The sequence below is a fragment of the Chlorocebus sabaeus genome, chromosome 19 (assembly GCF_047675955.1).
Source record: "Chlorocebus sabaeus isolate Y175 chromosome 19, mChlSab1.0.hap1, whole genome shotgun sequence".
Lineage (NCBI taxonomy): Eukaryota > Metazoa > Chordata > Mammalia > Primates > Cercopithecidae > Chlorocebus > Chlorocebus sabaeus.
This window is the reverse complement of record NC_132922.1, coordinates 19,950,367-19,975,211: the sequence shown is the minus strand read 5'-3', so window position 1 is coordinate 19,975,211 and position 24,845 is coordinate 19,950,367. Positions and strand designations below refer to the sequence as shown.

The 24,845-nt window shown below is 56.0% G+C and overlaps 1 protein-coding gene across 6 annotated transcripts in view; it reads left to right on the top strand.

Annotated features, from left to right (window-relative positions):
• Positions 1–24,845, top strand: part of OSBP2 (oxysterol binding protein 2) — a 239,448-nt gene that overhangs the window by 184,785 nt on the left and 29,818 nt on the right. For 5 of the 6 annotated variants that reach the window (XM_073006810.1, XM_007975430.3, XM_007975431.3 and 2 more), the window contains 3 exons: positions 6,369–6,622; positions 23,373–23,565; positions 24,164–24,281. In XM_073006810.1, coding sequence (XP_072862911.1) covers positions 6,369–6,622; positions 23,373–23,565; positions 24,164–24,281 — 565 coding nt within the window. Of the gene's footprint in view, positions 1–6,368; positions 6,623–17,516; positions 17,686–23,372; positions 23,566–24,163; positions 24,282–24,845 lie in introns of those variants that run through there. The other variant, XM_038007603.2, reaches the window with a different exon arrangement.

Genomic DNA, 24,845 nt, shown 5'->3' with positions numbered 1-24,845 from the left:
GCATGGTGGCAGGCATCTGTAATGCCAGCTACTCTGGAGGCTGAGGCAGGAGAATTGCTAGAACCTGGGAGGTGAAGGTTGCAATGAGCCAAGATTGTGCCACTGCACTCCAGCCAGGTGACAGTGCGAGACTCTGTCTCAAAAAAAAAAAAAAGCTTGGGGTCTTGGGTGGGCTCCTAACTCTCCATGCCGCCCTTTCCTCTTCTGGGGGTGACGCTCGCAGAATACATGTAACGTGTGGTAAACCACCCAACAGCTGGAAGTGCAGAGAAGGCAGTCACCCAGCAACCGGGCTGTTCATTCTCAAACATGGTGATGTCACTTGATATCCCCCGGACTCCAGCCCCAAGCCTTTCCCTCTGTTATCAGCATCTGGCTGATTGGATTCTGTGATCGGGCTCAGGCAGCTTAACAGCCCTCCCAAAATCTAAATCAAAGTCACCAAAGCTGCTGTCATTGAATGCTGGAGGCGCTAACCACACGGGCTGGGAATGGCTGTCTTCTGGCGAGGGTGCAGTGCCCCCACAGTCCACACTGGAAACTGACACCGTTGTGCTGTTTCTCCTCAGAGCCCCCACGTGGGGGTGGAGTGTCTCTTTGCCAGACTGTGACAAAATAGGATGCATGCCCTGCTTGAAGTTGGTAGCGCTCAGGATGGAATGAACGCCCTGCTCTGGGGGTCTGGAGACTTGTGATGGGAGTCCCCGAGAGCAGTGACCGCTCGAGGACAAGGTCATGGGCTGGAAAGTTGCCAGGGCTCAGGGACTAGGCCTTGCCCACTCCCAGTCCTGCATACTTGAACTTAGCTCTGCAGAGAGGGGAGGGATAGCAGTGCCCGTCTCCATTATTCACACTGTGGGCCCGAGGGAGGTCCACGGGTCAGAGTGAATCCTGCAGGTGACTGACAGTTGGATATCAGCCCCCAGCACAGCAGCCCCTACCCTGCACTGATGCAGGCACACCTGCTATGGGGAGTAGGGAGTGGGGAGCAGGGCAAGGTTTCTCTTTCTTTGCTTCCCCTAGGGCCCTGCCTGGTCTGTGGACATGTAGGAGATGAACAAGTTATGAGCCATGTCCTCAAAGAAGCCACTACGTTCTTTTTTTTTTTTTTTTTTTTTTTTTTTTGAAATAGAGTCTCTGTCGTCTAGGCTGGAGTACAGTGGCACAATCTCAGCTTGCTATAACCTCTGCCTCCCAGATTCAAGCAATTCTCCTGCCTCAGCCTCTCGAGGAACTGGGATTACAGGTGCCCACCACCATGCCCAGCTAATTTTTATATTTTTAGTAGAGATGGAGTTTCACCATGTTAGCCATTCTGGTCTCAAACTCCTGACCTCAGGTGATCTGCCTGCCTCGGCCTCCCAAAGTGCTAGGATTACATCACATTCTTTTAAATATTTGGATACCCCAAATGTGACTCCAGTTAGCCAGAGGTTGGTGAAGGGGCCCAGTGCTGGGGAGCCCAAAGGAGGGAGCCTGAGGGCCCCAGGCACTGCACCATTGAAGTGACCCACACTGGGGCTCTGGCAGAGGAGGCAAGAAAGATGTCCCACAATGCATGTGTGCAGCACGGCACGGGAGTGGGAAAGTGCCCAAGTCAGCACCAAGGGTGCAGGGTCTCCGCATGTGGCACTGGGATGGGCTGAAGAACCAGGAAGGAGAAAGGATACAGGGCGCTGGTGGGTGCTGCTCCAGCCTTGCTGGACATGGGCTGTCTGAATGTCCTTCCCCACCCAGGACCCTGCGAGTGCTCCCATCATCCTCCACTAGGCCCCTGCTCTTGCCACTCCCCACCCCCAGGCCCCACCAGCCTGTCCCCTGCCAGGACCCCTCTTAGCAGCACATCCCCCAAAACTCGTCCAGTGTGGGTGCAGTGAGCAGAATGAGTGCCATCCTTCCACCCTTCAGGGCTGCTCTCCTCTCCAGTGACATGTGAGGGGATGGGTCCCTGCTGGACATCTCTGCCTTAACCCTGGAGGAGCTCACGGGCAGGTGAGGGCAAAGTTAGTTTCCCCAAAATAAGCAAGCAGTGCACAGGGGGGTGGCCACAGGGCCTCTGCCCTAACACCACCACCGGGTCACCTCCTTCCCAATCCATAACCAGCCTAGGCAGCCTTTCAGGTTCTTGGTTTCAAAAAGCTGCCCCCAACAGGGTTTCCCCAATGAGAAACTTGATCTGTTTTCCTCCAAAGATGAGAAAAAAGCTCCACTTCTAAAAATAGGCCACCTGGCTCCCCTGCACTAGATGTTTCCATGGAAACCCACTCCTTCCTAGGAGCCTCTCGATGATAGAGGGGTCCCATCCCTGAGGGGGTACCCTGTGGCCTCCTTAGCCAGATCCACCTATTGCAGGGGTCAAAGAGAGCCCTGAGTGGGGAACAGGGTATGGGGGCACAGTAAATAAACAAGGGCTCCCCTGGTTCCGAGCCTCTGTCATTTGAAGTAAACTCTAGATGGGCGCGGTGGCTCACGCCTGTAATCCCAGCACTTTGGGAGGCTGAGGCAGGCGGATCACAGGTCAGGAGTTCAAGACCAGCCTGGCCAACATAGTAAAACCCCCTCTCTACTAAAAATACAAAAATTAGCCAGGCGTGGTAGTGCACACCTATAATCCCAGCTACTCAGGAGGCTGAGGTGGGAGAATCACTTGATCCTGGGAGGTAGAGGTTGCAGTGAACCAAGATTGCGCCACTGCACTCCAGCCTGGGCGACAGCATGAGACTGTCTCAAAAAATGGAAAAAAAAAAAAACAAATGTGTGTTGTTTCAAGCCATGTCTTAATTTCCAGGGGCTGCCATAATAAATTACCACAGACAAGTGGCTTAAAACGACAGGAAATCATTCTCTCTCGGTTCTGAACTGAGACTTCTGGACTCAGGGTGGCCAGAGTTTACTAATGTGGAGGCCAAGCTCCCTCACTGTTCAGCTCTGCCTCTGCCTGGGCTTGGGGTGAGGCCCACACCCCTGTGCTCTGTGTGTGTCCCAGCATCCTTGTCTTGCTGTGAGAACATGGGAGGTGGGTGATGCCACCTTCCCTTGAGGGATTGGTGCGTGTGTGGGTACACATGGGAGCGTGCCTGTGACAGGTCGTTCATGGCCTTGGAGCTGGGTGGGAGCCACCATCAGTGTGCCTGGGCTGGGTGCAGGGGTCCTTCCTGCCCAAGCCCACCCCTTCCTGGCCTCTCTGTCCCTCTCTCCGCCTGTGATTCCACCTGCCACCAGTCTTCTTTCCCATGGACTGTGTCAACTACCACATGCTCCCTTTTGCCAGAGGACAAAGAGCCAGGCTCCTTGGTCTGTGCCAGAGGCCCCTCACCTTCTCCCCTTTCCAACCTGCTCCTCTGTGTCCCACCCCCTACCCCCACCTTCTTCAAACCCTGCCTTCCCGTGTGTGATGTGCCAACCCCGGGAGGAATCCATGGGCCTAGGCGGGCCCCGAAGCATTCGTTCACTCGCTCACTCGTTCCCTCTCTCGTCCTAACCTCTCTCCTTCTCCTGATCTCTCTGTCCCTTTGAGGGGACCTCTCCCCGCCTGTCTCTGCAGAACAGACTGTGCTCGTGGGTAATCGCTGGCCCAAGTGCCTTCCCATCCTGCCCCAACAACATGGCCAGTGACTTGAGGCCAGAACAAGCATGTGCCTGTGTCCCTGGGGAGCTGAATTTGGACCTTAAGGGCTGCTTACTAAGGTGTACTGTTGAAAAGCAAGTTAGACAGAAACGTGGCTACCTGCTTCCACCCACCACACGGAAGGATGCTTATGGTTAGACTGACTGCGCCTCTCACCAGCTCTTGCTTACAGAGCAGGGGTCACATTTGGGCTGACCCGCATCTGCGTTGGGCATGCCCCGTTGAGGCCCTCCCCGTGTTGAGCCGGGGGCCATTCCGATGGATAGGGGGCTGGCCGTTCTGGTTATTAGATGTACTGAACCTGGGGAGATGACACGTGCCTCAGGCACAGGTGGTAAGAGCACAGGCTCTAAAGCCAGAGGCCTGGCTGCTCAGGAATCCCCTCACCTCGTGGCCCTGGGCAGTTTCAACGTACCTTTCTGCTCCTAGATCCACCTCGCGGGGTCATCACAGGCATTAACTGAGGCAGCGCCTCACCCACAGCCTGGCATCTGGAAAGGTGTGGTACACATCAGCTGTTAGAGCCTTTCTAAGGCCAATCCAGAGAGAGGAAGACTTGTGAACAGACAGAGCTGGACTCAGATCCCAACCCTGCCCCTCAATAACTGGGCACTAAGCTGGTGGTTTGGCCTCTCGGAACCTACATTTTCTTGCCTGCAGGGAGGGAAGAATAGTCACTTCTACAGACCTCCACCGTGAGGCCCAGAGCAACAACTGACGGAGGCGTGGCCCAGACCCTGGCCCAGCCGGTGTGGCCTCCAGATGTCTGGGGGTCACAGTTGGGCTTCTGTGTGCAGACACACTGTGGCCTCTCAATGGCCTTGCCAGGGTAGGGACTGTCCCATCCCCAAGCAATAGATGAGGAAATCGAGACTCTGAGAGGTGAAGCTATGCTCGGGCCGCCTGTCTGGCCACTGTCTTCCTTCCGGGCTGCTGGGGCCTCCGTGAGAGGGGCAGGCGGTCATTTGAATAACAAGTTATTGTCATTTGGGGGCTGCAGTTGTGATGGGAGGCTCCCTGCCTCCTGGCTGGATGCTGGCCCAAGGCCCCTGTGGCCAGAGGGTGACAGGGTATGCTGTGGGCACCCTCCTCAGCTCCCCTCAGCTCAGGCCCCATACAGCTGGCTGGCCTGACCCTGCCATGGACACCATGTGTGACTCAGCCATGTCCACCTCCGTGTACCTTGCCTGCTGTGGGAAGAAACATTCTCTCACAATATGCATTCTTTTTGAAAAATATCTTAAATCTTGGGTTACAGATTTTCTTCATCTAAAAAAAGTTTTTTGCTGATTATTTCTAAACAAGGCATTTCAGAAACCCCTTGGCAGTTACAGGCTCTGGGACTCATGGGGTGGTGTGAGCCTCTTGGTGTCCTGTGGCCCTAGGCCAGCTGCCTCCTGCCCCACCTACTGTGATGCGCCACCCCACAGAGACACCCACAGCGCCATGCCCTTGCATGCAGACTGGGTGGCAGGAAAGGGAGGTCAAAGGGCCCTGGGCAGCTGCGTGAGAGAGAGGTAAGAGGGGGCGTGGGAGCTGGCAGAGGGCACAGCCTGTTCCTCTCATGGAGGCCCCAGCAGCCCAAAAGGAAGAGGGTGGCCAGCCAGGCAGCGTGGGCATGACTTCACTTCTCAGAGCCTCAGTTTCCTCATCTGTCGCCTGGGGATGATCTGGTCCCTACCCTGCAAGGCCATTGAGAGGCCACAGCATGTCTGCACACAGAAGGCAATCCATCAGTGAGAATGGCTGTGTTCCTGCAGGGAGATCAGTGAAGGCAGGGACAGGGGAGCCTCAACTGTGACATGGGGTCTTTTGGTAGACTTTGTTTTTGTTTGTTGTTGTGTTTTGGGTTTTGTTTTGTTTTGTTTTGTTTTTTGAAACAAGGTCTCATTCTGTTACACAGGCTGTAGTGCAGTGGTACGATCATGGCTCACTGTAGCCTTCACCTTCCTGGGCTCAGGTGATCCTCCCACCTGAGCCTCCTGGGTAGCTGGGACCACCAGCATATGCCACTATGCCTGGCTAATTTTTCTGTTTTTTGTAGAAGACAGGGTTTTGTCATGTTTCCCAGGTTCTTTTGGCAGCGTTTAGACAGAAGGTGGCATTGGGCTGGCCCTCAAAGGGGTGGGTGGGGTGGGACCTCTGGTGGGGGCAGGTATGAGAAGGTTCCAGGCAGTGGGAACATGGTGGGAAAGGCCCCAAACAAGAGCGCTCAAGCCTTTGCAGGGAACGGGACAGACTGGTGTGGCTGGGGGATGGGCATGATCAGAGAGCAAAGTGAGATTGATTGGGTGGCAGTGATTGGCTTGGGGTAGGCCTGCGACGCCAAGGAGGGAGCTCGGGCTCCATTCTAGAGGCCTCTGTGCCCACAGAGCAGTCTCTACCTCGCCACCCAGCATAGCCCATCGTTCCCTGCACACCACAACATAGGGAGCTGGTGCCCTGCACGCAGGTGGGTGCCTGCAGTCCTGCGGCCTCCAAAGCCCAGTCCTGGCCCTGCCATTCAAGCTGGGCTCTCTTTACAGTCCTTCCCACTGACTCAGGTGGGCCCTTGCTCACCCCACCCTGGGAAAGCTGGGCCAGGCACCTCACCCTGGCCAGGAACAGGAATGGGCACCATCTTGGGGAGTGATGTTTTTTGAATGGCGCTATCCACCCTGCCCTGCTTGACCTGGCTGTGCAGACCTCTTGGTACCACGTCTGTTCATAATGACCGTAACAACTCTATTTTCTTCCACAGATGACTCTGGGGATGACGACGAGGCTACCACTCCAGCTGACAAGAACGAGCTGCACCACACCCTGAAGAATCTTTCCCTGAAGTTAGATGACCTCAGCACGTGCAATGACCTCATCGCCAAGCACGGCGCCGCGCTCCAGCGCTCCCTGACAGAGCTGGACGGCCTCAAGATCCCATCCGAGAGTGGGGAGAAGCTGAAGGTGGTGAACGAGCGGGCCACCCTCTTCCGTATCACATCCAATGCTATGATCAACGTGAGTACCCGCCCCAACCACCGCCCTGGCACAGGGCTCCCTGGCTCCAGCCCCGGGGTCCCTGAGCAGGTGACCAGGGGTGCTTGAAGGGTCAGCATTCCATTTCCTGCGGTTCCACGGTGTTTCCCAAAGCCAGCACCCCCCAGCTAGCTTCCGGGTTCTCAAATCATCTCCTTCAGTCGGCCGTTGTTGGGCAAGGACATTCTTCTTCACTGTCTGGAGGAAACTGGAGTTGGGTGTGGACTCTGGTACAGTCTGCAGTTACTTCATGCCTCGATAAGGAAGGTCGGGGCCCCAAGTTGAGTAGCTAGCCCAGCGGGTCAGTTCTGCCCACACAGTAGGGACACAGCTGCCACACTGGCCTTCAGTGGCTGCTACTCCTCCTCCCTGGGTTCACTCCCCAGATGCAGTGGGAGCAGACGCTGTGCACAACAAGGGGAGGGTGTGTGGTGGGGGCTGTGGTCGAGGGCTCCCTGAGCTAGAAGAGCCTCAGAGCTGAGCCTGCCAAGGTCATGCCAACCTGATGGTAGACGAAGTGGGTAACCGCAGTTGTAAACTAAGCAGCCCCGCCGTGGGAGTCAGCCGCTCACCCCGGTCTGGAAGCCACACGGCTATGACTGGGAGCCACGAGGGTGTCTCGATGGTGGCAGGAGGATAGTGCTTGGCCCTGCTTCCCTCTTTCTGTCTGGGGAGTGTTCCCCAGAAGTGTGCATGCTCCTCCAGGCCTCCACCCTCCAGACACAAGTCTGACTGCGACAGCCTCCTCCCAGGACAGTCCCACAGGGTGGTACATCTAGGCCAGGGGTGCAGTTCTAGGAGCTTGGGGTGGCCTGCTGTGGGAGTAAGGAGACCAGAGCAGAGGAGCTGTGCAGAAATGGAGGCCGCTACAGAGGAAGAAGTGAGGTCCAGAGAAGGGGGTTCAGGAGAGCCATCTTGCTGGCTGGGGACAGTGGGCAGTGCTTGTGCCTGGGTGAGCTCTAGCTGGGGGACCCAGCCCCCAAACTAGGAGGTTAGACCAAGGCCGGACTGGGAGCTGGGACCAAGCTCCAGGCCCCACAAGAAATGCAAGGGCAGGGTGGGAAGATAGAGGCTAGGGCTCACTGCAGGCCAAGAGCCCAGGCTAAACCCTGGGCATCCAAGACCTGCCCCAAGCCTGCTTCACTGGCCTGTTGGCAGCATGATTGTGGGGTGGGAGGGCCACCCCACCACCCACACCTGCCCAGATATGCTCAGGCTTGGAGTACCCAAATGCAGCCTTGGGAATCCCACCCTGGGGCCTGAGGCTGGGCGAGGTGTGCCCACCTTCCCGGCTGCTGGGAAACTCAGCGTGCAGGTGCCCACCTACCTCAGCTCAGCAGATGTGTGTGCCTTCTCCATCCCAGATCCCACAGTGCTGGGGGGTTGGGTGTAGTTGGCCCCATGTGCCAAGGATGGTGAGAGGCTGCTGGGCCACCCTGCATGTTGGCCCCATTGTCACCTGCACTGTTTTCCTACGTCCACCCTCTCAGGCCCAGTGTCCTCCTTACAGCCCACAGACCAGATTATGCTGTACTTCTACCAGGGACACACACACATGGGAAGCACTGAATGACATAATAATGCGTTTGTATTTCCCTGTCCCTCCTAGAAGCCACCGCCGGAGGCTTCCCAGGCACTGCCTCCCTACCAGAGACCAAAACTGCTTTGTCTTGAGTAAGCAGTTTTGGCTTTTCCGAGATAATGAGTGTCTCAGCTGGCTGCCGTCTTGCATAGTCTTTTATCAGACACGAGAGGCTCATCTGTGTTTACGAAGCCATCAAAACAGCTCCAAGTCTAAGTGCCTAATGAATTGTTTTATGAGAAGCACAACCCCCTGGGGTTGGTCACGATTCCTTTCTGCAGCTCTAGCATCCGGGGAACGTGGCGGCAGAGTCAGCCCTGAGTGACAGAAGCTGTGCCCTGGGCTGGGTTCTGCCAAATCTGCTGGTGTTAGCCTGCCATGAGGGCCCCTCCCCAAGCTCCTGCTGTGAAATCAGGGGCAGGGAGGGCAGGAGTGCGGTGCTGCCCTGACAAACAGTGCCTGTAGCCCAGGCTAGCCCAGAGGCTCGTGTTTCCCCTGGGGACCCTTCCTGACAGCCACTCCTCGCTTAGCAGGAACTGGGGCAGTTCTGGAAAGGCTGTTTACAGAGCTCTCAGACATCAAGGGTTCAGCCCCCACTGTGTGCAAAGGAGCCATGTAGGCAAAGCCAGCCACTTGCCTGAAGGTCATGGGACACATGCGTTCCCACCCCTGGCCAGGGTGTGGCTTCGACACCTGTTAGGAGAAGGTGCTGGACCAGGGCTCTGTAACTAGGACATCCATGCTGCTCCCACCTCCAAACTTCCAGGGAGCCTATTGAGGTACCAAACCACTTACTCCTTCCAACAGCCTGGTTAGCACCCGTGAGGGATTGTTAGTGTCAGCGTGGAAACTGAGGCTCAGGGAAGTCACCTGAGCTGCTCAGCATAACCCAGCTGGTAGGTGGCCATGCCAAGATGCAAACCCAGGTCTGTGTGGCCTGCAAGAAAAGTGATGGCCTTCATCCTCTCGTTCCCTCAGGGAGGTAAGGGTGACCTCCTTGGAGAGTTGCAGAGGCCCCCTCCTGCGGTGGTTACATGCCAAGGCCAGGACACGGGGCAGCCTCACCTTCACCCTGGGCAGGATCCCAACTTACCTCCAGGTAAGTCCCTGGAGTGTCTTACCTTTCAGCTTCAAATTCTGTGGTAACCATGGCTGCAGCCCCACCAGGGCCCCTCCTGGGAAGCCAGGGACTTGGATATGGAAGCCACACACCGCGGTCCCCACAAGGTAGAAATCATCACCCCCAATCTCTCCCAATCTCACAGTGAGAGGGAGCTGCTGCTCCCACTGTGGGGACCCCACTGTAACTCCATCCCTCTCCCCAGCGCTGCCCTGACTGTGATGTGTGCAGGGATGCTCCCAGCAGCGCCCATGCCTACATTAGGGAAATCTCTACTGCCACTGGCTCCTCGGACAGGGCAGACCCTCCTCCTGGCGAAATGCTGTGTGTTTTCCACCTTGTGGGCTCTGATTGAGCCGGATCATAGAAGTAGAGCCTAAAATGAGGGACGGCTGACCAGACAAAGCCCACATGGAGGGTGTCCTTTGTCCTTCAGGGCACACTGGGGCAGGCAGCTCTCTTCCTACAGGGATAGGCTGGCTGCTCTATCTTCACTTTTCTCCAAGACCACAAAGAATCTGGGGTTGTTCCAGTTTCAGGAGAAAAGTCAGGGTGGTTGGGTGTGGTGGCTCACACCTGTAATCCCAACATTTTGGGAGACTGAGGTGGGCAGATCACTTGAGGCCAGGAGTTCAAGACCAGCATGGCCAGCATGGTGAAACCCCATCTCTACTAAAAATACAAAAATTAGCTGGGTGTGGTGGCACGTACCTGTAATCCCAGCTACTTAGGAGGCTAAGACAGGAGAATCACTTGAACCCAGGAGGCGGAGGTTGCGGTGAGCCAAGATTGCGCCACTGTACTCCAACCTGAACAACAGAGTGAGACCCTGTCTCAAAAAAACAAAACAAACAAAAATTAGCCAGACATGGTACATGCTTGTAGTCCCAGCTACTCAGGAGGCTGAGGCAGGAGAATCATTTGAACCCAGGAGATGGAGGTTGCAGTGAGCCAAGATCATGCCACTGCACTCCAGCCTGGTGAAAGAGTGAGACTGTCTCAAAAAAAAAAAAAAAAAAAAGAAAAGAAAAGAAAAGTCAGGTGAGTTCTAAATTTCTTTCAAGTTTGGGAAAGGATATATCATAAGCCTTTAGGTCCTCAGATCCTAGAAGGGCAGAGAGGAGGGTCCTCTGGATGATTCCCGAGAGCCCAGGACCCACGGCTAGTGGTGCAGGCCCATTCCACGCACCCACAGATCCTCGCAGGGTGCTGCAGCCATCCTCACCTCACATCAGGTATGGCTTCAGCCCCAGGTGTTTGAGGGAACAAGGTGCTCGGAGGTGGTTTCTGGATTGGGAATCTGGAACAGTGACACTGCGTTTCAACCCCCCATGCCTTTGCCAGTGCTGTATGTTCTAGAACACCCCTTCCTCACCCTTCAGGTACTGGCAGCTCCCTTGTCATCCTTCAGAACCCCACAGGGACATCACCATGGCTTTCCAAGGCCTCTCTTGGGCAGCCTTCCTCCTGGCTGGGACCCCAGCTCCCAGGCACACCGCCACGTGGCATTTAATCCATTGTTTCAACCATTCCCCACTGGGCTTTGTGCTCCCTGAGGTCAGGCTGAGTGTCTTACTCACAGGTGTCCCTGACAGTAGCCCTGTGGGAGTGCCAGCAAGTGATGTTTCATAGTGGATCTTGTGTCTCTGGGTAAAGGACTCCAAGTGGCCCACGGCTCACATTTACCTGTGATGTTACCTTTTACAAAGCCCTTCTAGTCCCATTTTCTCACCTGAACAAGATCAGTGAGGAAGTGGAGGCCCAGCCCCGAGTCCTCAGCCTGCCGAGGTCACCCCTGTACCCTGCACCCCCCTGCATTCCCCTTCCGGAGGGATCACCTGGCCCAGAACAGCATTTCATGGCATTAAATTGTACGGGTAACCATACTTTCTATGTGCACGCCACACTGGGCTCCAGCCTCCCTCTGCCTTGCGACATTTTGATTGGCAGGGTTCGTTCGTTCTTTCTTTTCTTTTCTTTTTCTTTTTTTTTTTTTTTTTTTTTTTTTTTTTTTTTTTTTTTTGAGATGGAGTTTCGCTCTTGTTGCCCAGGCTGGAGTGCAATGGCATGATCTTGGCTCACTGCAACCTTGACCTCCCAGGTTCAAGCTAGTCTCTTGCCTCAGCCTCCTGAGTAGCTGGGATTACAGGCATGTACCACCATGCCCGGCTAATTTTGTATTTTCAGTAGAGACATGGTTTCTCCATGTTGGTCAGGCTGGTCTTGAACTCCCGACCGCAGGCAATCTATGTTCCTCAGCCTGCCAAAGTGCTGGAATTACAGGAGCGAGTCACTGCACCCGGCCCTGGCAGGGTTCTTTCTAGCCAGACTCGGAGGGTGCACTTGGTGGGCCTTGGAAGGACCCTCTGGGGTCAGCATCTGAGTAAGTCAGTAGCCCTGTCGTGAACTCAGGGCAACCCCTCTCTCATCACAAAGCTAGGAAAGCCCTGCCTGATGGGCATTTGACATCAGATCTTAGCAGCTGCCTCCTGATCCCTGCCCAGGCCTGTGCCAGATAGGGACTCACAGGGAACAGGCAGTCCAGCAAACTCTTAAAGTGACAGGCCGCCAGGCATGTGCTCATCGGTGTGACCTGTTCTAAGATGACCCAGGGCCGCCAGCTCACATGCCCACTTTTGAAGGCCGAGTTTAGGGAGAGCCCGGGAAGGTTCTCAGTTGGCAAGGAGGCAGATTCCTGTCCAGCTGACCACAGCCCAGCAGGAGCCAGGGCAAGCCTTGGCTGGGCCTACAGAGGGCCGAGGCAGCAGACACAGAATGGGAAGTAGGCTTTCTCCCAGGCAGAGAAGGAAAATATTAATATTTTCCCTTCTGGGCTGTCATCGTGCGCAGGTCTTTCTGCTCTGGCCGGGATGGGGGACCTGTACCAGTTTGGCTCTGAAGCCCCTCTGTTATTCCCACCTGCCTACCCAGTTACCCTTCCTGGGCCTCTGGACAGTTCTCCAGTCATGGTGGGCCTGTGGGCAGGACCCGGTCATTGGGCGAGGCTTGCCAATTGTGTGGGTGGTGGCCTGGCCACCCCACTGCCCGGGAAGGAGAGTAGACTCCTTGCCTTCCCGCTCAGGGAACCTGGAGAGATCAGCTTGGCTCTGGGTTTTCAGCCATGAGATAGAACCAGGGTATGGGGTTCACACGATTCCTGAGCATCCCTGGCGGGCCCAGCAGCGTCTCCCCACAGGCCACCTGTCCCTGGTTGTGTCTTCCTGCCCTGGTGGTAGTTCCCCCAACACCCATGCCCCAGCTCCTAAGGACTGGGCTATGAGAGGCTGGGACAGGCCCTGCCAGTGGCGAGCCAGGATGGGAAAGGGGATGAGTGTTCCATGCGTTGAGTGGCATGCCAAACATTCTGCATGCACCTTCCCTGCCCACTCTGCAGGCTTGCGCATGGGGAGACCAAGGCTGAGGGGCTCAGGATCCCAGCTGAAAAGGATACGGGCCCATGTCTTCCTGATTCCAGAGCCCGCTACACTGCTGCATTATGGTAGAGAAATAAACCTGACCCTCCCCGTGATCGGGGTTAGGAGGTCAAGAAAACCTCCCCTGTCCACCCTTACCCTGCATCCCTGTCCTGGCACCACTGATCACCCACCTGCAGGCCTGCAGAGTCTCACAGATCTTTCTACTGCAGCATCTTGACCCTGTCCTTCCAGCAAGGGCAGGACACAGTATCTCTCACAATCCCTGTAGCCCTGTGGCCTCTATGCCTGGCTCAGAGCCCAGCACATGGGAGCCTCGGCAAATGAGAGAGAGAGGAGGGGTGGAGAGAATATTGTGAAAAATCACAGGGGCAAATGAATGAATCGCTTAGTGTCTGGCAAAATTCCCTAGTGGGTAATTTTTTTGACTCTGATAAAAGCCAGCCTAGCAGATCCTTGCTTGAATTACTGTTTTGGGTAACTGTGAATTCGCCTGCCATTTAAGAGAAACCCTGTAGCACTATTAAATGACTTTGGTTTTTAGAATGAGTCTTGAACCATAACGTGCCTGCGCACAGGTGCTCTGCCAGGCATGGGGTGGGGACATTCTCTCTCACAGCAGCATCCTCCGTGAGCACCAGGGTGTACCTTGTACGGTGGCACTGCTGCTGTCACTTGGCTTAAGGTGGAAAATGAGCTTGTACATATTACAAGCTCATGCTTGGAGTGTTAGTATCCACAAAGTGAAAAAGCTGCGGGAGCAGGTTCCGTCTGCAGGCCAGGGCAGCAGAACGAGGCTGGGGCGTGTTCCCCCCTGTAGTCCTGAGCCCCCTGGGTGGGCCGGCAGCTGGGCTCCATCCTGCTTCTTAGCAGCCTGTGGGCTTGTTCCTGCTGCTGTCCCTCCAGTCTCTGCAGGCAGGTCCCAGTCCAGACCGACTGCACCTGACTCGACCCCCATTCCTGAACTTGGAAGGTTCCTCATAGTTGGTCACTCATGCTGGGCCCAGGACTTGGTCCTTCTGACCACATGACCCTCTGTGGCACTTGGGAACCTTGAGCTGTGAGGGTGAACACAGCCCCAGCCTTGTGGGCCCTGCACCCTCCTGTGGGAGCTGTAACCACATAGGTGATACGGGATGTCAGCAGCAAAAAGACCTTTAGAGGAAAGAGCCAGTGAGGTGGGATGGGGTGAGAGGCCACAGGTGCAGACAGGCTGGGGGCTGAGCAGAGGCATAGGTGCCAGGCGCCCTGGAGTGTGTACGGGGAGCCACAGGAGGGGAGGTGGGAGTGAAGAGGAGGCCAGTCACAAGGGACCTCATGCTGACAGCGTTGTGCTTCCACTTGAAATGAGGGACTCAATGCCAAGTGACTCAATGCCAAGGTCAATGACTCAAGGCCAAATAAAATCATCCCACGTGCATTTTAGCAAGACCCCTCTGCTGCTTGGAGAATGTGCTATCCGCAAGGCAGGGGCAGGTGCTCAGAGACCCTTCGAGGGCCCTTGGGCAGCGAGAGTAGAGCTGGCACCCATGAGAATGGGCGGTGCTGCTCTAAGCTGAAGGCAGGGACAGCAGAGTTGCTGTGTGGCTGAGAGAAAAGGCCATGGGGAAGGACCCCATGCTGGGGGCCTGGGCCCCTACAGAATGGGGATCTTGCTGTTTGACACCCAGTTTGGCCCACACACAGGTTCTGCAGGATGCAGGAGGGTCTTTCCCAGGAGTGGGTTTTGTGTAGCTAGTGAGTGGGCAGAGCTAGCTCGAGGTGCCCAGTGCAGGCAGAAAGCAGGGAGGGCAGGGCTGGCCAACAGAGGGTAGATGCTTACCAGGCCTGGATGGGACAGATGCCGCACTCTTGGTGCCTGGGTTTACCAAGGAAGGTAGTGTCCCTCAGGAGACATACTTTGGTGCCTGCCGCAGGGCTGGCTGGGCAGTATGGGGTGCCTGCGACATCCTGATGGCGAGGACATGGGAAAACCTGAGGAGGAAGGGCACCCGGCACAGCCAGCACTCGATGGAGTGGGCTCGGGGCACACTCCACTTGGGGATACTCCAGCTGCAAGGGCAAAGCACAAGGGGGAAGTAGGAGACACTGGGGACACCAGATAGCCAGAGTGGGCACTGGGGGTAGGCAGGGCTGCTGTGGAGAGGGTCACAGGAACAGAGACAGCAACCTGGGGCCCTCAGACAGGTCTTCTGATGTAGGGCATCGTAGAAACAAAGACCCCTGTCGGAAGGGGACCCCACTGCCAGAAATGCTGAGGTTTCTCTGAGGCCCCGCTTGGCTCATGGCCCAGGAGGTCACGTGGGGCTCCTTAGGCCAACCCAGGCGGGGGTGAGAGGCCTGGAGCTGCTCTCCATTGTCCCTCTGGGGCCTGTGGGGCAGGTTTCTGCCCAGCTGACCACCGTCCTGCTCCTGACAGCTTGCTCATCCAGGACCTGGGGAGATGGGTAAAAATAGATTCCAGATTTGTCTAAAATCAGTTGGCAAACTGGAAGCCAGATGGTGTTGGTTCCTGTGTGTGAGTGGCAAACTATTTTGAATGTGGAGAGGCTATTTTAAAGTTTTAATTGGAGTGGAAACTGCTTCACCAGTGCCGAGAGTGAGTCACGTCAAGGAGACACTCTGATCGACCCACGGTGGGGACTGGGAAGGGCTGAGGCCCCTGTGTGCTACCAGCCTGTGCCAAGGGCTCCTGTGAGGAGCAGGCCCTGGGAGCTCAGCCTCGGGGGGGCAGGCAGGTGATGGAGACACAGCATGACAGCTTGGCTGGGCCAAAGGGATCCCTGGGGGAGCCCAGCACTTCCCCTTGTGGCTCCACAGGTCCCCAGTCTGGGTCTTAGACACTTAAGACCAGAATCACAGCGCAGTTCCTTCCTGCCTTTATGAGACACCTGCTGAGCTTGGGTTTCATCCTGTGTAAACTGAAGCCAGGCCAGGCACGGTGGCTCATGCCTGTAATCCCAGTACTTTGGGAGGCCGAGGCAGGCAGATTACTTGAGGTCAGGAGTTTGAGACCAGCCTGGCCAACATGGTGAAACCCTATCTCTACTAAAAATACAAAAACTAGCCAGGTGTGGTGGCAGGCGCCTGTAGTCCCAGCTACTCAGAAGGCTGAGGCACAAGAATCGTTTGAGCCTGGAAGGCAGAGGTTGCAGTGAGCTGAGGTGGCACCACTGCCCTCCACCCTGGGCAAGAGCAAGACTCTGTCTCAAAAAAAATAGGCGAGGCCAGCCCACCACTCCTCAGTGGCAGGGGAGGCAAGGTCCTGTTACTCCAGTGAGTCCCCTGGCCATGCAGAGGGGCTCAGGGAGACCATGACTCTCTGTGATCTCACCACTCATCACCTTCAGAACCACAGGCTGGTGAGAGGCAGAGTCTGTGGCAACAAGGGATGTGAGGATCAGCATGGAGGGTGGGTAGCCTTGGCCCTAGAAACCCGGAGAGCAGAGGGTCCTCCGGCCGCCCACCTGGGAGCCCAGAGCTGGAGGGCAGACACGTCAGATGCCTGGCAGGTCCTGGACCAGCCGCACTTTCTCCCATTATCCCTGCACCAGGGGTGCTGGGACCTCCTGCGTGTGCTAATGGCTGGAGCCAGTCGCCCAGCCTGGACCATCTGGGCGTTTGACCCATCTCCCCACCTCCTCCATGAGCCCAATGGCTGCCCACGTCAACGCCTAGCAGGCCTCTGGTGCCTCCCTCACATCCCTGTCTAGGAGGGAAGTTTCCAGGCAGCCACTGAAGGCCAGACAGGGTCCTGGCTCTGCATGCTCCCGAGAGCTTCAGAGGCTGCCCTAGGTCACACACAGGGGACCCAGGCTAGCTGACCTCACACCTTGCTCTCCCGCCTGTCCCAGGGAGCAGTGAGATCGCTGTCAGGATTAAGATTAGGAACAGCAAAAGCGATTAGAGTTTGTCCTCCTTTTCCTGGGGTACATCTGGGCAAAGGTTTCCAGGTCAGAGATGCTCAATGTCTGTCCCATGGGGCACCGGTGACCAGCAGCAACCCCCGCTCAGACCTCACATGGCACGGCCCCTGACTTGGTTTCCCCTGGGTGGGCAGCCCTTACAGCCTTCTTCCCCAGGCCGGACTTCTCAGTAGGGAGAGTCCCTGGTGGGCAAGCAGGGCCTGGACTCCCCAGGTGGGGCTGCCCCAGGGTGGAGACCCCCCCTCCACTTGTCTGTCGAGCTTTGTGGTTCTCACTCTGCTTGGGGGCAACTCAACAGGCTCCCTGCCCTCCCCATGGAGACAGGACCACACTGCTCAGGGGCCCTGCATCTCAGAGTACCCACACCCCGAACACCCCTCTCACCAGAACCCTCTGTGCAGCACTTGGGGGTAGGTGGAAGGGGCACGGCTGGGAGACTGGAACTCTGTCCCCACGCTGAGGACAATCAACCTGACAGGTCACAGAATCAGGGACTCTGTAGAAGCCCAGGAGGGCGCCAGGAGATTACAGGCCTATCCCAGGGTGGGCAGTGGGGTAGCACCCATGCGGGCCCAGGCACCACCTCCAGCTCCCACTAGGACCCCTCACTCCCCTCCCCTTAAACAATGCAGGACACAAATGTGTGGGCAGGGGCTTCAGGTCAGCCTGTCTTTCCTCCTGCTTACAGCTGAGCATGAGTCCCCTGGCCCCAGGTAGAGTTGTCACAGAGCCTCAGAGAAATGAGACCACGTTCAGGCCTGGGCTGGGTCAGCCAGGCCCTCCCTGGGCCCCTGGGAACTTCCCTCTGCTGGGCCCCAAGCCTAATCCAGCTTATTGAGCACACAGCACACAGCCCAGCTCAGCATTCTGAGAACAGCAGGGCCACGCCAGGCGCCTGCCTCTCCCCACAGCACAGCCAGGATGGGGCCTGGAGAAGGCTGGCAGCAGCAGAGGAGACCCTGGGAGTCGGGGATGGACACCAGGTGGGTGCATCTGGACTGGAGGAGGTGGACAGGCTCTCTGCATCCACAGGGTGACCAGGGCAGCTCATCTGCTGTGATGGCAAAGGCCCTGGGTGCAGACACATGAGGCCTTTGATATTAGCACACAGCAGCTTTCACCCTGCCCCGCTTTTAGGTGACTGTGACACTCTATGACCTGCATGTGCCCAGCCTAGGCACATGTACCCAAATGAAGCCCAGCTGTCCCGGGGACTTCCTGTCTCCCTGCTGCACGATGCCAGCCGGCCCTTTGGTAGCCTTGAGGGGGACCGAGGTCACTCACAGCCAAGTTATTAGCCAGCAACCCTGGCTGTGTGAACAAAGTCCTCAGCTGGGGCTAAGGGTGCTGGGAGGCCACCCCTTCTTGCTGAGGCTAGGGCTGGGCTCTGTTGCTTGGACAGGGTTATTCCCAGGCAGCCTTGTTAGTATCTCCCAGGAACCTAACTCCACACCAGGAAGGCTCTGGGATCCCACAACATCCCTGCCCTCAAGGGGGTCCCAGACAGCAATCGAGACTTAGCTTTACAGAGTAAAGCGTAACAGCACCGGTTCCGTGTCCAGGGAGACGCGCAGGTGAGATGCTCAGGGACTTGGGTCCTGGCCCTACACACACCTCCTCGTGGCCTTGGGCGAGTCCCTCAGTCACCCTGAGCCTTCATTTCCTCCTCGGTCATGCACACTATATTTTTAAAAAATCTATTTCAGTGCTTGTAAGAATGCCTGCAATGGCCTGCCTCACAGTGGGCCTGAGGTGTGAGGGAGGCGGGGCTGGCACCAGAATCAGCAGGTGGGTTTGGATTTGAGCCAGGGAAAAGCAAGAAGACCTGGTGGGCCACACTCAGGTCCCTGGGAAGGAATGGAGCCCCAGGAGATGAGGCTGGAGAGGATTGGAAACTGTGTCTATGAGAGGCTGTCAGCTGCTTGGATCTCTGGAAAAAAACAACAAATCCTCCATTTTCCCTTGAAGGAGAAAATGGTCATTTCTAAAGTACTGGAGCCCCTGTGAACAGCAAAGGTAGGAGGTAGGGGGCCTAATTCATCTTTGTTCTCTTGTCATCTTTCCCTCTTTGCTTTTGCTGCTGGGAAGCCCAGGCACCCTCAGATGTGAGTTTGTGGGAATTCTTACCATGACCTTTGGCTACTATTTTAAACTGCTGTTGTATGGCTCTTTTGTAAGTCTTGCTGTAAATGACATGAGGTATATGAAAACAAAGCACCCAACTATGTGAGAACTCGTGGACGGAGAGGACGATTCTGGGGGCTGTAGAAGATTGGCAGGAAGCGATGGTGCAGGGACGAGGAAGGGCGGGTGCAGAGGCCTTGTGCAGCCAGATAGGTAAGAACTCAGAAAACCATGAAGCACCCATTCACTCTCACCATGCACAGCACAGCCCTGGCCTCTGCACCCCTGCTTGCATCAGGCAGGCACGGGGATCGTGCCTTGTGTGGAGGTGGCCCTGGGGCCAGACAGACCTGGGATCCCATCCTGTTCACCCTGTGCTGACCTAATTAGCCCCTTCTCCCTGGCCCTCAGTCTCAGGATGCAGGGGACTTCCCTGAAGTGGCACCCAGGGAGATGAGGGTGCGCTTCCTGACCTGCACTCTGTACCTGCCATGAGACCAGCTCAACAGAGCCTGGAGACCTGCATGGGCCAGGGTCACAGCTGACCGGTGGCACAGGGGCAGCAGGGCAGCAGCGTCAGGGAGCCATGAACAGGTGGCTGGAACCAAGACTAACTTGACTAAGCACTGGGCCAAGCTTAGGGCAATGTGGGGAGGAGGGTCTCGTGGGAGCTGCAGCCAGGTAGGAGGTACAGCAAGCTCTCAGTTCAGGACCTGGGTTCTGGATCTGGCTCTGCCACCTCCTTGCTGGGTGCCCTCAGAGCCAGCTTTGCTGTCTTGGGATGGGGTGGGAATCTCTGTCTACCCACCTCACAGGGCTTCTGTAAGGGTCTGGAACATTCCTGAGGCACCCAGAGGGATACTGTGCCCCCACCTCCACCACCGCCCTTACATCCACTGGCAGAAAACCAACAAAGAGGTGCCGTCTGGTCTGGCTGCTGGGATGCACTGTCTCTGAGTCTGTTTTCAGGGTCCTCACTCTAAGGCCTACAGCAGTGAGAGAGGGACAGGGCTGTGGGTGAAGAGGAAGGCCACTGTAGGACCCCAGGTGGTGAAAGGCTCGGCTCTCAGTCACAAGCCAGGGAGCAGTGGAGTCAGGCCTGGAGCTGGGTCTCCCAGGACCCACCCAGACCCACTATGGGGCCTACAAATTGCGTGATGGACAGTGACTGCAGCCCCACACCCAAGGGACAGCCTTATAGACCCATAAACTCAAAATAGCCCAGACCTTCAACATCCTGGACTCAGTCTCACACATCATCAGGATGACGCGCATGAGATAAGGAGGTTTCTTTCCTTCCTCGAGGAGACCTTTCCCCCTGCCTCAACCTGCGGGGAGGAGACCTTCATCTGTCCAGTGGGGGTGATTGCATTCCTCCCACCTGGAGAATTTTGCTGGGTGAGCGGAGACAGGGCAGCTTGTGGGCACAGCATCTGTCGGGCATCACTGTCTGTCTCACAGAGAAGACGTGGGCTCAGAGGGGCCAAGGGGCTTCTGCTGGAACCCAGGTTTTCCAACTCCTGATAGTGCGCCCCGGCCACCACATTCTGCTGGCTTCCTTGGGCAGGCCATGCCGCATCTCCAGGCCCCATTTCCACATCCCCGGGATGAGGAGGCACGCCTTGCCCTGCCCACCCTGCGTGGTGCTGTGAGGGAGATGGGGAAGGGAAGGTGCTCAGAGGAGGGCTTGTTCAAGGAGTGGCGTCCCTGGAGCAGGCTGTGCAGCCAGCGCTCTGGAGCAGGGGCGGGCTGGGCTGGGGACCCTTTCCACCAAGGCAGGCTGGCCACCAGAGCTCGGGCTCTCCCTGTGGGGTGGGTGAGACTGCTGAGCCCCCAGGCAGGGTGCCCCAATGCAGAGCCTTGGGGAGCCTCCCACCCTTGGAGGTGCTGGTCCATCCCTCCTCTCCTGAGGCCACCTCAGGACACCCCCAGCTCGCTCCCACTGCTGTCAGTCCCACCCCCCTGGTAGGTGTCATTCGGCAGCAAATATCTGGGAGCAGCTGCTGATTCAGGGCCATTCCTGGCACAGTTGCTGGAGAGACCAACCCAGTGGGCAGGCGTCTGAGTGGGCATGACTGAGGGAGCAGGCCATTTCCTGGGGGAGCAATGCTGCAGAGGTCTGAGGAGTGGTGGGAGTTAGCGGTCGTGGGCCTGGGCACCAGGTGCCGGGGCAGATGCAGGAGGTGATCCACAAGACATATATATGTTGAGTGCTCCCTCGCCCCGCCTGCCACATCACCTCCTGATATTTCCTCAACAGTTGCCTTGTCCCTGTGTCACAGGTGAGGACTGGTGTGCCCATCTTCCTCCTTTGGGGTGGGACAGCCTGCAATGTGCATGGAGCTCAGTGGGTGCTCCAGGTCAGCTGGGGCAGTTGGGTGGGGTGGGAGTGCTGGGGAGTGGCAGCTGGGGCCACTGATGCAGCTGTGGGCCAAGGAAACATCCCTTCCTACTGGGTTAAAGAATGTGTCCAGAAAGGGTAAATTCAGAGGTTCCTAGATTGGATCTCACTGGCCTCCATGGACAGCTGAAGCCTGAGCCATCCTCTCCACTGTAATGACGGCAGAACGACCAACCCCTGCTTCAAAACTGTGTGGTGCAACCACCTATGGACCTGGGAAGCTGAAAAGAATCTGGATGTCTTAGTAGACCACAAGCTTGAAGGGAAAACCTTAAAAGCAGTTATGTGATTCAGATTCTGAGGTAGCTTGGTAGAAAGTGCCAGTCCCAGTTCTGCCAGACAAGACCAATTACCTCTCTGAGCTCGAGAGGATAGCAGAACGTGGCTTTCCTTCCTTCTGTGCCACGGCCAGGGACCGGCCCAGTGGTAGGCAAGGGCCAGTGACAAACCTGAGGCCTAACACTGCAGGGAGGATGTGGCTGCAGAGAGCTCAGCCCCTGCCTTGTGAGCAACAGCAGCCACCTCAGCTCCAGGTGAGCTGCTGCTGGGGAGGCAGCGTGCAGACCTGTGGCATCTGGCTTTGCTGCTCCCCAACTGGCATCCTGACCATGGGAGGCCAACCAGGGTGAGTGCTGGTTGCTGGGTGGGCTCTGAGAAGGCTATGGGTCCCACATCCCCATGGAGGCCAAAGCGGGCAGTGAGCATGTTTGTTACCATCCCAGCAGAGGGGGAAGCTAGACGGCCCCCAGGGCCTTCTTCACTGCAGGTGTCAACAGAAACAGACTCTGCAAAATATTTGAAAAGATTTATTCTGAGCCAAATATGAGTGACCACGGCCATGACATAGCTCTTGGGAGGCCCTGAGAACATGTGCCCAAGGTGGTCAGGGTGCAGCTTGGTTTTATACATTTTAGGGAGGCATGGGGCAGCAATCAGATACATTTAAGAAATACATTGGTTTGGTTTAGAAAGGCAGGACAACTCAAAAGCAAGGTGGGGAGGGGCCTTCCGGGCTATGGGTTAATTTAAACATTTTCTGGTTGGCACTTGGTTGAGTCATCTAAAGACCTGGGATCAATAGAAAGGAAATGTTCAGGTTAAGATAAAAGATTGTGGAGACCAAGGTTCTTTTTCAGTCTTATAGTGGCTCCCCTTAGAGACAATAGATGACAGATGTTTCCTAATCAGAACTTCAAAAAGGTGCTAAAACTCAGTCTCTTCAGGATTGGCAGGGCCTGGAAGAAAACGATCTATGTGAATAGGGATTCTTTACAGATACACATTTTCCCACACAAAAGACAGCTTTGCAGAGCCACTTCAAAATATGGCCAAGAAGCATGTTTTGGGATAAAATACTTTGTCTTCCTTGACTCGTAATGTTATGCCAGTCAGGTTGGAAAGTAAGTCACGATATATAGGGTTAAATAAAACCCATCTGATGAGAATTTATGGTTTTTAGGGCATGACTCCCCAGACGCCTTACACAGGAATTTGGGCAAGATAAAAATTATCAGAGCTTAGTCCTCACAGGGAATGGCGGGGGGGTGGGGGGAGCAGATGTGTTATAGGAAAGGGGTCCTGATCCAGACCCCACAAGAGGGTTCTTGGATCTCGCACAAGAAAGAATTCAGGGCGAGTCTGCAGTGCAAAGTGAGAGTTTATTAAGAAAGTAAAGGAACAAAAGAATGGCTACTCCATAGACACAGCAGCCCCCAGGGCTGCTTGTTGCCTATTTTTATGGTTATTTCTTGATGATGTGCTAAACAAAGGGTATTCATGCCCCCCTTTTTAGACCACAGAGGGTAACTTCCTGATGTTGCCATGGCATTCATAAACTGTCATGGCGCTGGTGGGAGTGTAGCAGTGAGGACAACCAGAGGCCACTCTCGTTGCCATTTTGGTTTTGATGGGTTTTGGCTGGCTCCTTTACTGCAACTTGTTTTAGCAGCAAGGTCTTTATGACCTGTATTTTGTATCTCATCCTGTGACTTAGAATGCCTTAGTGTCTGGGAATGCAGCCCAGTAGGTTTCAGCCTCATCTTACCCAGCTCCTGTTGAAGATGGAGTTACTCTGGTTCACATGCCTCTGACAGATGGGCCCCTGCTGGAGGCCAGGGTCTCATACCGCCACCCCTCCCTCCCCAGGCCTGCAGGGACTTCCTGGAACTAGCAGAGATACACAGCCGGAAATGGCAGCGGGCACTGCAATATGAGCAGGAGCAGCGCGTGCACTTGGAGGAAACCATTGAGCAGCTGGCCAAGCAGCACAACAGCCTCGAGCGGGCCTTCCGCAGCGCCCCCGGCCGGGCGGCCAACCCCTCTAAGAGCTTCATTGAGGGTGAGTGCCCGGGCGGCCAGGGCAGGGCTGTCCCGTGACCTTCTGCCAGGTGGCTCTGCATATACAACTTCTGCTCCCCCACATGCATATCCCTGGCTGTGTCCACGTGTGGGCTGGGCTTGGCCAACTCTGGACTGCCTTTTTGTGCTTTGTATCTCCCGTGCCCATCACCCACTGGCAACAGTTTCTCTGCACCTAGGTTCACATTCTCAAAAGTTTAATGAGCCCAGCTGTCCCTTGTGTGACAGGGGTGTCCTGGTGCCAGGTGGCCACCCACCTTGGGTTGGGGGTCACAGGGATTGTGGACAGGGGTCCAACAGAAAGGGAAGCTGGGCCACAGAAAGACTGACCCACATGCTGAGAGATTGGGGGCGGGGTGGGGGGGCTTCCAGAAAGAGGCCCCTGTGCAATGAATGTGTTGAAAGCACATGATTCTAGCAGAGGAGCAAGGGTGGCTGCAGCCCAGGGCTGCCCAGGTGACTGAAGCAGGAGGAGAGTGAGGCCAGATGGGGGTTGAGGGAGCCCTTGGCTCTGGACTTAGGGAGGCAAGATGAGCCTTTTGTGAAGTTACAAACTAAAGCTCTGCCTATGTCTCTAGGAAGCCTCTTGACTCCCAAAGGAGAGGACAGTGAGGAAGATGAAGATACCGAGTACTTTGATGCCATGGAAGACTCCACATCCTTCATCACCGTGATCACTGAGGCCAAGGAAGACAGGTAAGGTGGCTGCATCTGGGCAGAGCCTCCCCCACCCTGGTCTTAGGCTGCATCTGGTCTTTTCACCAGCTATCTACTTGTTTACTTGGGGTTTTCTTTCCTTTAAATCTTGCTTTGGCCAGGCCCAGTGGCTCCCAGCACTTTGGGAGGCCAAGGGTAAAAGGATTGCTTGAATACAAGAGTTCAAGACCAGCCTGGGCAACATGGCAAAACCCTGTCTCTACAAAAAATACAAACACTAGCCAGGGGTGGTGGTACAGGCCTGCAGTCCTAGCTACTTGGGAGACTGAGGTGGGAGGGTCGCTTGAGCCCAGGGAGGTCGAGGCTACAGTGAGCCATGGTCATGCTACTGCACTCTATCCTGGGCAACAGAGAGACCCTGTCTCAAAAAATCAATAATCTGTCTTGCTCCAGATGGGATTTCATTGTTGTGTGAGCCTCATTTACACAAACCTAGCTGATAGAGCCTCCACACACCTGGGCTATATGGCACAGCCTATTGCTCCTGGGCTACAAACCTGTACAACATGTGACTGTACTGAATATTGTAGGCAATTGTGACAC